This window comes from Emydura macquarii, unplaced genomic scaffold (genome assembly GCF_026122565.2).
Source record: "Emydura macquarii macquarii isolate MOO-44397 ecotype Brisbane River unplaced genomic scaffold, CSIRO-AGI_Emac_v2 contig_2636, whole genome shotgun sequence".
Classification (NCBI taxonomy): domain Eukaryota; kingdom Metazoa; phylum Chordata; order Testudines; family Chelidae; genus Emydura; species Emydura macquarii.
The window spans coordinates 25,923,283-25,935,712 of NW_027132773.1; the positions used below are offsets into that span (position 1 = coordinate 25,923,283).

The following is a 12,430-nucleotide window of genomic DNA, read 5'->3' on the forward strand; positions in this document are numbered from 1 at the left end:
GAAGAAATAGAGTTGGAGGATGTGATGGGACAGGCAACAAGGTCGTCCAGTACCGTGGGGAGCCAGGACCTCTTCTCAGGAGGGTTTGAGCCAGTCCCAACACTCAGTCTCTGGAGTACATGATGCAGGAAAGGGGACCCCTGGTAAGTGATCATTTTGAGTTGATATTGCTCAGTGACATGAGGTAGAGCTGTCCTTTGCTTTGTTATATGCTGGAAGTGGGTTAAGGGATAGAAATGTATAAGCCTAACTTCACATTCCCCTGTGCAGCTACGCAGTGGGGCAGAACAGTGTGTGTTAATGCGCACTGACATTTCACAGGAATCCTTCAGAGAGTTCTCTAGGAAACTTTCTTGGAGATACTCGCCAATCCTCTGCTGAAGATTCCTTTGAAGAGAGGCTTTGTTCCTTTCCCCATTGTAGGAAACTTTCCCACACCAGTCAGAAATCACTTGCAAAGGGACCAAAGCAGCACACAGGCGAGGTCTGAAGCCTCATGCATGCAGAAGATGCAGCCTTGCATCCTTACTAACCTTCAAGAGTGAGATATCAGCTTCAATGACCCCCCACTTGTGGAAAATATTGGCAGACTTTACAATATTGTTGCTTGCTGTCCCCTTAAAAAAGTACCAATACCCTTTGCCCCATCTTGAAGCCCTCCCCCCCCCCCTCCACGGGCCAAACTCACCATGTTTATAGGGCATTCACTGAGTTGTGTGTTTGCCAAGGGACAGTGAGAAAGAGGTGTATTTTACTATTATGATTCGATGCTGTGAGTGCACTAACAATCATGCTTCTGTTTATTGTTTCTTGGGCTTCTAACAGATGTGGCCTTCACAGGAACCCCTTATGCACCAGCGGAACACTTCTGCCAGATAAGGAAGTGAACGAAGAGAAGCAAGCAGAACATATTTCTCGAGATGCCTGAATCCTCTCATGATGCAGAACAAGAGTGCAGGGCATGGAGAGTGACAATTAATGAATATTTAAAAATAGATAGGCAGGAGAGAAGCAGAGCCAGGAGAAATGTTAGTGGCCCAGGAGAGGATGATACAAGTGATGGAGGAGCAAAAGGAGATGCTGAAGTCCCTACTTGCACTGCAGGCAGAATACATGGGTGCTCACCTGCCCCTGCAGCCCATGCAGAACTGCTTGCCATGCACTCCCTAAACTCCTCCCACACATTGCTTGCATCTTCCCAGTCTGTCACAGTACCCTGTTCACTCCACCCCTTCAGACAGCTTCCATAATGATAGCTGGAGTTACATGCAACTATGAGAGCTTCCTCGGGAAACTTCTTTTCAGTGTTATCTCCCTATCAACCAAGCATTTTCTGTGTGTTGTTTATTGCTATTTAATAAAAAAAAATACTCTCTGAAAGATAATCAATTTTTATTTGTCTCCTACACACAGTGGTTGCTGTTGGAATAGATACACAGTGGCAATTAGCACATTTGCACACTATAAATCACTCAGCAGATAATCATCAACATTTTCATTCAAGACGGCAAGTTAACAAAGCATGGCAGAATGCTTTATAGAAAGACATTACTGGTGCTCATTGCCAAAATGGTGCCTCAAATCCTCCCTGATTCGAATAGCTCTCTGTTGTGCCCCTCCAGTAGCCCTGGTATCTGACTGCTCAAAATCAGCCACCAGGCGATCTGCCTCCATGCTCCACCTCGGAAAACTTTTTGCCCTAGCCTCACAAATATTATGCAGTGCACAACAGGCTGCTATGACCATGGGAGCATTTTCCGCATTTAGGTCTAATCTGCCATAAGGTCAGCATCAGCAAGCTTTTAACCTGCCAAACACACATTCAGTGGTCATTCTGCACTTGCTCAACCTATTGTTGCACTTCTTGCTGCTGTCCAGGTTTCCCATGTAAGGCTTCATGAACCATGAGAGTAAGAGGTATACTGTGTTTCCCAGGATCACTATGGGCATTTCAGCATCCCCTATTGAAATCTTCTGCTCTGGAAAGAAAGACCTTGCTTGCAGCTTTCTGTACAGGCCCAAGTTCCTGAAGATGTGTGCATCTTGAATCATCCTTGACCATCCCACATTGATATCAGTGAAGTGACCCCAATGATCCACAAGCTCCTGCAAGACCATAGAGAAGTACTCCTTTCTAGTGATGTACTCCATTGCAAAATGGTTTGGAGCCAAAATTGGGCTATGTGTGCCATCTATCATCCCACTGCAGTTAGGGAATCCCATTACTCAAAGCCATCCACTATTTCTCGCACATTTCTAAGCCACAGTCTTTTGTGGCAGAATATGATTAACGGCCTTGCACACTGGCATGAATGCAACCTCAGCGGTGAGCTTCCTGACTTCAAACTGATTTGCAACTGACCGGTAGCAGTTTGGAGTTGCTAGCTTCCATACAGTGATTGCCATGCACTTCTCCACCAAGAGGACAGTTCTCATTTTGATAGTCCTTGTACCACAGTGCTGGGGTGTGCTCTGCACACAGTTCCAGGATGGTGGCATTGCACATCCAAAAGTTCTGCAGCCACTGTTTGTCCTCCCAGACCTGCATACTGATGTGACTCCACCACTTAGTGCTTGTTTCCTGAGCCCAGTAGCGATGGTCCACTGTGTGCAGCTGTTCTGTGAATGCCTAAAGTAATCTGGTGTCATTTCTTTCTGTGGCACACAGCAGGACAGGCAGCATGGATTCCTGTTCAGATTTGGAGCTCTTTATATACTGCATAATCAGCTGCATTGTGTTCATAACAGTGACCACAACAGTAGAGAGCAGTGCTGGATCCATCCTTTCACGTAGAGATGGTGGGTGCATAGTAAATAGAGGCTGTTGAAAAATGTCACTGAAACATAGTCAGAAGCCCATAGAATGATGGGATAGAAAAAACTGCATCATGGAATGTTGAGCTTGCACTGCAATCCACTCCACTAAGAGTATGGCTTATATTCTGTGATCCTAGATGTATACATTTACATTTAGCCAAAATAAAATGCATATTTTTGCATGCATACTGTTTACCAAGCAATCCAGATCATTCTATATTCCCAGGTCATTAATAAAAATGTTAAATAGTTTAGAGACAAGAACCATCCCTGTGGGTCCAGTTCGATGATTCCTCATTTACAATTATATTTTGACCAGTCAGACCTCTTGATATCTTTCCAGGTTTTTAACCAATGCCTAGCTCAAATGTCTTACAGAAATGTAAGTACATTATGACAACATTATTTACTTTATCAACCAAACTAGTAATCTCTGCAAAATAACATATCTGTTTATTTGACAGAAGCCATTTTCCCTAAACCTATGTTGATTGGCATTAATTATACTACCCTTCTTCTTTATTAATTGATTCCCGTATCAGCATCTCCATTATCTTGCCTAAGATCAGTTTCAGATATACAGGCCTATAATTTCCCAGGTCATTCCATTTACACTTTTAAAATGACGACACATTAGCTTTTTTCCTGTCTTCTGGAACAACCTTGGTGTTCCAAGACTTATTGAAAATCAACATTAATGATCCAGAGAGTTCCTCTGCCAGCTCTTGTACAACTCTTGGATGCAAGTCATCCACACTTGCTGATTTAAAAGTACTAACTTTAGTAGCTGCTATTTAACATCTTCTTGAGGTACTAGTGGAACTAAAATAGTGTTATCATATTATATGACTACATCATTTGTTTTTGCCCAAATACAGAATAGAAATATTTATTGATCAATTCTGTCTTTTCTGCATTAGTATTGAGAATGACAGAAGAGCTTTCCTCCTCCTCCCCCCACCCCCCAGATAAAGACTCCTGTGTGCCAGAAGAAAGACTGTCAAGCTTCTCTGACAGAATCTTCCTTCCAAAATATTGTCTTGCTGGGAAGGAAAAGCTTGCTGCCTAAATGAATATGCAAAATGGTCTCCACATAACCTCCATGTGTGGGTCAAAACTGTAAATTGCACCACTCCTTCACATCAAATTACAGCAACAGAAAGAAACGTCTGTAGAATGATTTTTCCCTCTCTCTTTGAAAGAATAATTTGGAATTATTGTTTCATCCACACTAAATTAATAGTTTGATTTGATAACTTTTTATTCCAGGAAGGTTTTTACAAGAACAATTTCATATCCTTCAATACCCCATTCTAGCCACAATCACTTGATTCATACATTAACACAATCAGAGCCCTATTGCTCAAGTTAATAGCAAGGAAACATAACTTTTTTCCCACCAATATTTAGGGTGATTGATTGAATGTGAGCTGGCCAAAAAGGGGCAGCATATTATCAGGAAAACTTGAAAGGAAAACCACTAATTTCACTCAGCTCAGCAGTCTAAAATGTTTAAAAAGAATGAAAGCAATACCAAACATGTATAAATAGTGAAGTGCATTTGAAAACAAAGGTTATTTTTTAAATCACAATTGTCATTATACAGAGTGTGGTCTAATAAACCATAACAAAAATTAATAGGGTTAGAGGCCAGAGGGAGGCGGAAAGCGCAGTCTGAGTGGTATATAGTCTTTTGAAATATCATCCGTCTAGATATGAATGAACAACTGATTTTTCAGTTTCCTGCCAGTTCTGAAAAAAATCCACAATAATTTGTTTCAAGTTGAATTGAATCTGAATTTATTTTTATTTTTATTTATTTATTTTTTGGAATTTTCAACATAAAAAAGTTAAAAAAAAATTAATTTTGGGTCAAATAAAAACATGTTGTTTGACCCAAAATATTTTATTCCTGGACATTCAATGAAGGTCTACATTCACAAAATAGAAGAAGAGTGGAGAAGGAGGAGGAGGTGTCACCTTCACTTTCTTATAACTTATAGCCAGTAGTTAGGATGCTCACCTAGAAAAGGAGACACCCAGCTCCATATCCTCACTCTAGAGCAGGGATTGTAACCCAGGTGTACCCCAGAACCATCAGGCTATTAACTATTCTAGAGCAGGTTTCTCAATCTTCCCTGGTGATGTTGTTCCATTTGGTATAAATAATTAAACAGTCATTGGAGCAGGGATTCAAACCTGAGTCTCCCACATCCTAGTTAAGTGCCCTAACCAGGGGGCTCACAGTTATATGGGCTGGGAGCACCTCATCACCTACTACATCTTCTGGTTCCATTTTGTGAATTGTGCCTAAGTCCTTTTGTCAATCTAACCCTCCCAAAACAATGTGGTTGACACTACGTAGGGAATGTGTGTCCAATTTGCGATTACTTTGGTGTCAGCCAAAACTGCATTTTTTTTGGAACTGAACTATTTGTCTGAAAAACTTCACCTAGCTCTATATACTACAGTTGTGATGGAAAGAAAATCCTGATCAGCCAAACTGTTCCAATGGTAGAAACCTGGTGAATCCAGTTGGCCTTTATTTGGATTACAGTTGATCTCTTTTTCACTCTGAAGTGCTTTCTATTAACTTCATGGATCAAACTACTTGGATTTGGATGAGATTAGCATCCTTCTTGGTAGAAGACCCATGTGGTATAAATCTGAAGCATTATTTGAATGCTATCCAGTTTCACTCATTCTAGAGGTATGTCAGGCTGTGAGCTGATAACTGGGCCCAAACCTCACTTGGGTTATCAAAATACAGTGTGGGAACATTGGTCTCATTATTGGTAGAGATTATAAATGCTTCCCCTCAGAAGAACAAGGCACCCACATCTCTTAAAAGAGAGAACAAGCAAGGGTCTGACAAGAGAAACCATCTTCTGAGGCTGATAAATTTGACACTTATCACCCTGCCGGTAAAGGTCTTTGTTGAGGAAGATTATTGAGGGGGTTGTGTTGAGACATCACTGGCTATATCTGGAGCCCTCAGATTTACTTGGCCCATCCCTTTCAATGTAGCACTGGGCATTAGTATGGTACAGAGACTGGGTGGGTCCTTTGGTGGACAATAGACAGAAATCACATATGTACAGCCGATGTTTGTAATATGGCAAACTGGAATTGCATCTGTTTATCTCAAATTTAAAGAGGCAGCTAACAGAAAAACATGAGAGGAAAAGTTCTTGTAGACAATGAGCCCAAATTAAAATCAAATGTGAGCAGGCTATTGCAGATGCAATAGTTCCAAAGGGAAGAAATCAAAATCCTAACATGGGGCTGGGGGAGGAAGGGACAAGGGATCTAGGTGAAGGCTATCCTAAGATTTTCAAAAGTGAAGTTGTTTTGGTTTTTTTTTGAAAAGTGGTGTTCATACGTTTTCCTTTGATATTCTCATTCTATAACAAAACTTGGTTCAGGACATTCGCTGCTTTCACTGCTTTAACATTTACCACCACTATATCAGAACACACTTGACCATCAGGTATTGTTAACACATCTCCAGACCTGCAAAGCACTAGATGAAGTCATGCTCCAGTCACTGTATTCTTTAGTCTCTGAGAGGACCTAGAAGATAGTAATGTGCTATGATGTGTCTGCCTCAAGGGCTGTTTTATGCGGGGTAACACAGGATTCTAGTCTGTCATGCTTCCTTTGCATTGTGCATGGGAGGCCCTAATGAGAGAATGAAATGGTGTGGGCTGCATGACATCAGATCTACATGGATTCATCAGATCCAGCTGGACTGGTCATTCAGCATTCCCAGGTCTGGCCAAAGAGATTTCTGCCCCTTCATATGTATAGCCAGCTTTTATAACTAAATGTCCATATTCTGGGGGACTTGTTGGATCCTTGGCTTTTTATCCAAGAGTACTTCATTCCACATTTTACTTAGAAAAGAGGCTCTTACTTTTTCTGTTAGAATGCAGAATTTGAGGTTACATAGCAATCATTTACACCTGGAGCATATTACAACTGAGCTTCAGAGACTGCACTGGCTCCCAGTTTGTTTCCATCTGCAATTCAAAGAGCTGATATAGATTTATAAAAACATGTCTAACTTATATCCTGTGCATCTCAGAGACCAACTCTTTATGCTTCAAATTCATAGATGTGATGAGCTGAGACACCTGAGCTAATACTCCCTGGTTAAAATTAGAACCAAGCACTAGATGTATCAAGCTTTTTGTTCATTGTTCACAAGAGCATATCAGACAGTGACTATTTTCTTCCCACAGGGTGGTCTTTATTCAGTTCCTACTCAATTCTTAAACAGCATATATAAACTGAGTAAGTACGTCAGGATTTGACCAAAAGTTAAGAAGGCAAGTAATGTCACTTGTAGCTTACATGTCTCAAGAGTGAAAAGAACATCAGTTTTGTCTTCATTTTCATTAAGAACATAGGTAAATAGATATATTTTGTGTGGAACAGAAGTTCCGTGAAAAATAAGAACTAGCCTGAACCTCAGTCCAAATATTTAACGAAACCCGAACCATCTTTAGATGTGAATAAATTAACACCCCTTTTCCCTTCCACCAGGCCTCATTTTGCTTTTGCTGAAACTCATCACATTTTCTTTGCGGGTGTAGCAGTCTCTGCTGGCTCAGTCTTCAAATCTTGTAAGTTACATAGGGTTAAAAGTATAGTGCTCTCCTAAAGTGAGACACACTGTAAGGCTGGCTTACAAACATGACTAAAGCTACACCTTGATAAGTGTTTGCATCCTCCAATATAGACAAGAAGGTATGAACTTTAAAATCTTAAAATTTATGTTTCAAGTTGGAAAGAGGTTGGTATAAGAATACGGTGAAATTTGTCTTAAGCAACCAATCAAGGGACCAAGCAAGACCAGCCTGTCTTCTAATGGATTATAAAGAATTTGAAAAAAACATTTTATTCTAATGTGTTACCTGTGCATTTCTTGATATTGCTGTTTCTTTTTCCATGTGATCCTAACTTGCATCCAAAATTCTCCTCCCAAAATTCTGCAAACCACACATTTCTTCGATTATTAGCAAGGGTACGGCTCCGAAAATATCTATCAAATCCTAAATTTAACAAAAAAAAAAAAAAAAAAAAACCCATAAAATATGGCAAAGGAGATGGAAAAATACATTTAGAAGTTTTTGGTGGATCTGTTTGGATTTCCTAATAAGAATGCAGTGCATATCTCCATTGCATAGTGATATAAACTACCTAAATAAGTTTAAAAAAAAAAAGACTGAAGTGGTATTTAGGAAATACAAATAAGTACATTTGCTGTTAATATTTATTAATAATTGATTTAGAAAAAAGTTCATGAAACTGCTACAATGATTATTTGATTAAACAAATTGATAATGCTGCTGTAGAATATTATAGCTGAAGAAAATGCAATGCAGGTGGTCAATAAACTCTACAGTTCAACATCAATATACTGTAAAAGCCCAATGCTGCCAGTTGCCAAGAGCCCTCAATTCTCATGGATGTCTACATTACATTCAATACCCACTGAAGTAAATGGGAGACTCTTATCAATTAAATATAAGTCTTCCTCTGTGTCTCTTGCATCATTATTAATTGTTCTTACCATCGATAGATGCTCTTTTGGGCAGAATAGTGACTGCTCCTTCTGCAATCTCTTCCTGTTGGTAAACAGGTGAAATTTTTGACCCCCAACTATCTGAGCCAATCCAAAGAAAATGTCCAGTTTGATTAGTCTTTTTGGCTGCTTCTAATATTCGCCTGTAAATAAACAAAGGACTAATTAGATATAATGCATTTACTAGGAAATGTTTCTGACTAAAGTCCCCCTGCAGCATTAGCTCTGGATATACATAAATAGGCTGGCTTTAACCAATTAGTCAATTGTTCTGACAGTCTAAAGCATATTTCTCAAAAGACAGAGTTCAGGATTCAAGCTACAGTACTGCAAATATTAATTTGCCTCATCTTTACCCTTAGACGTATTATTCTGTTTACCATTCTTATTTGTTTCATCTCTTTCAGTCCTCAAGTTACGATATACAGCATCTTATTGCTAGGAACTAGGAAGTTTTGGGGTGTCTGTGGAATAGTGGCATAGCATACTGTATAACTGCAGCCTAGTTTCCAAGAATATTTACATTGGATTGAAATCTGAAAATCTGCTAGAAAATCAGGCATGTGCTATCAGAAAGGGACTTTCTGTAAAGAGGTAACTTCTTAACATAAAAAAATAAAGAAAACAAGCACCTAATATCATCCTCATTTGCAAACATGATCACTGCTCGAGCATTAGGAGTTTCCAACAAGCGCTTGATGATCTTGTCAAATTCTCCCATTCTTGGTTCACGGGGGATTTTTATCGACTGAGCGATGCAAACACCACCTGCACACACACACACACACACAAAAATGCAAAACTAATTAATTGAGGTGAAACTCTGAACTGTTTATTAATACTTAATAACTTAATAATCCTATGACAACACAAGACAGTAGTCTGGTAGGAGGAGACAGTTCTGCCAAAAACTATCTTGGCCACAGCGACTGTCTAACTCTTCTAACCACTTGTAAAAATCAGTAACAATTACATGCAACTCAAAGCTTACACACAATGACACCTGGTACAAGTTACCTATATATTTGTCATTCATTGTACCTAAAACTTAAAAGAACATATCGGGCCAGATCCTCAACTGGTGTAAATCAGGATAGTGGTGATTTACATCTGTTAAGAATCTGGCTTGTTATTTTGTCACAGGATTGCATTTAACCTAGGAAAATACTTTCGGCTTGACAGTTATCCTGAGTTCAGAACTTCCTTGACAGGGTGGGTACTGTGACACACCTCTGCTTATTAAGCGGGACACTGGTTAACAGTAAATATTATGGTTAGAGGAATGAGATAGCAAATTTGTAATCCTTTTATGGGAACCATACACTGAACTTTTCCAGTTGCTACTACAGCATTAAGACAGTTAAATAATTAAGACAGTCTGGGATCTCAATGAAAATTCTAAATTACTAATCACTGAATGAACACAAACTCAAAGGCAATATTTATGGGTTTTTTCCTGACAGAAGCAGGAACTGGAGCTAATTGGAACTTTTGCATTTTTATTGTTTTGCAGGAAGGGATCTTTAAACTCAGGGTTATCCAATGAAATAAATCCTGCAGTTGTGGAAAGTCTCTGAGGTATGGGTGGAATTTTAAAACATCATGATTATATACATTTGTGAGAATACTAGACAAGAAATTCATAAAGAGTTTGTCTTATGGCATACTTAGTCAGGAAATGCACCAAATCAGTGCGCCTCAGAGTTTTCAGCCCTTACAGTTTTGATGGGGTTACAAAAATATTATTTATCTTAATTACTTTCTCCTTAAGAACTAGCTCCCTAATAGCCTTCAATCCAGTCCTAGATCTTCTGAAGCACTTCAATGTAATGGTGATACAGTTCAGGAGTAACGGAATCAGAAGAGGCGAAGGATTTCAACAGTGACAGCTAAGGTTTTCTCATGTTAGGGATTTTTAAAGAATAAATTTTAAACCTTAAAAAAACATTATGACCAGGTGTTTTTTGCTCAAATACAGGATCCAGATTTGTGTTTGGACCAAATATCACTATTCCTGTGCACAATCCAATTGACCTCAAATGTTCTCCACTCAGGTAGATCACAGTGTGGGGTCAAGATTTAAGCAAATCACTAGCAGCCACAGAAGTATAAAAAGGTATGACACTATCAGTTGTCATAAATACATACTTTTTAATGTATTTAAAGTTTAAAGGACAAAAATGTCATCTTTTTTCATCACTGGCCATGGTCTTCTTTATGATAAAAATAATAATTTTACCAGTCTGGTGAAAGCAAAACCCCATGTTTTACCTTCAAATGTTCTCTATTTCACATGAAAACAAAAACACATTTTTTGCAAGTGAAAACATCTGCCATTTTTCTGCAAAAACAATGTTTGTGTTGGAAATAGGTTTGTGGTCATTGATTTTGGTTGGCTTTTATTTCTTCTATGAAGAGGGTAGGTAAAGATGTAATGATTTACAATTTATTCTATTTGTTTCCAGTGGGATGTTACCATTTTTGCTGGCAACAAATGTTTTCTCCCACAGCTGTATTAACAACCAGGTTCTCCACAAGAGAGACTGCTGCTTTGTCAGTAACAACAAATCAGAGCAAACATTAGGTGATCTCAATATATTTACCAGATATTTATGATGATCCAATGGCAATATAAATGACAAGATGCTATGAAAATGTTTGGCCAATATTTCTAAAAATAAGCTAACCTATACTGACATATAATGAGAAAAAAAATCCATCACTGTAAGCTATTTCTGAGTTAACAGAGCATCACAGCTGACAATGAATGCTAAAAGAAATATTTAACAGATGTATTGTAAATTTTTGTCATTTAAGCAATAACAGTTCTCTGGTTTAAAAAAAAGAAAAGGCTTGAAAAGGAACATTAAGCACTCAACAATACCCTAAGTCATCCAGGCATAGAAATGAAAAATGAAATAAAATAATAATAATTTGTTACCTCATAAATTTCTTGAGTATAATTTTGAACCATTTCTACTCATGCAGCGGCTCTGAGGAAATCTATTCTCTCTACATGAAATACAACCTCAAATATTGCAAATGTGTATATATACATATATATATATATATATGTATATATATTATATTCTGTATATTGCATCTACATGGAATGGATATCAAGGAATGAGAAACTACAGAATCTGAAAAGTTATTTTCCTAGATTCCAAATGGCATAGCAAAAACACTTTTCCAACATTATAGGACTAAATTCAATCGTGACTATACTGTGCAACTTAACATCTCTACATTGAAGATCTATTAGGAACAAAACAAAATGCACTTCAGCCTTGCTATTACATTTATAATGATTTCTGCAAGCTATCTTCTGACATATAAAACATTTGTTGTATATCCACATCTATTTAATACATATACTGTTGTGACAAACAAGTAACAGGATATCAATTTACAATTAATGATCAAATCTCTAATTCCTAAAGCACAACAGAACAACATTAAGGTGAAAACCAATTATCATAGGTCTTGCAGATTTGATCCTAAAATGCAAATATCCAACACTTCACTGATTTAAATTCAAAACAACATTAGATCAATGTAGTATTTTTATGTATTTCTTATGTTTTGTTATTTTAAAATATCCTTTAATTATGAAAAGCTGAAAATACCACGCTTGTAATGGGTGAGCTGCCAGAATCTTGGGGTGATTTCATGTAAAGCAAATTGCATTGAGGCCCACAAATCCCATTGACATCAAATTAAAGTTTACTTATTTGATTTCCTCAGACTTAGATAAGCATGTGCTCAGAAAGTTAAAAGAATGCATGTGGCCTAGACAAGAATTCAAACTACAATTATTAAAATGTGCAAGTCTCTTAATTTTTCCTAATCAACAATTGCCAGACAGAAATTAGATCCTGAAATTGAGTTTCAGGTGTTCACACTCCTTAGGATCAGGACCTAAACTTGTTTCAGCTATTGTTGCAGAAAAAGTAGAAGAAACAAATTAACTAACACAAGGAGTCATTTTAGGCATGCATATTCAAGCCTCAGTCCTGCAAT

General features: G+C 38.0%; 1 protein-coding gene across 2 annotated transcripts in view; it reads right to left on the reverse strand.

Annotated features, from left to right (window-relative positions):
* Window positions 1-12,430, reverse strand: part of GRM8 (glutamate metabotropic receptor 8) — a 424,254-nt gene that overhangs the window by 226,052 nt on the left and 185,772 nt on the right. The window contains exons 3-5 of one of the 2 annotated variants that reach the window (XM_067564317.1): window positions 9,040-9,175; window positions 8,396-8,550; window positions 7,737-7,874 (exon numbers count right to left, since the gene is read on the reverse strand). In XM_067564317.1, coding sequence (XP_067420418.1) covers window positions 7,737-7,874; window positions 8,396-8,550; window positions 9,040-9,175 — 429 coding nt within the window. The remainder of the gene's footprint in view (window positions 1-7,736; window positions 7,875-8,395; window positions 8,551-9,039; window positions 9,176-12,430) is intronic. The other variant, XM_067564318.1, reaches the window with a different exon arrangement.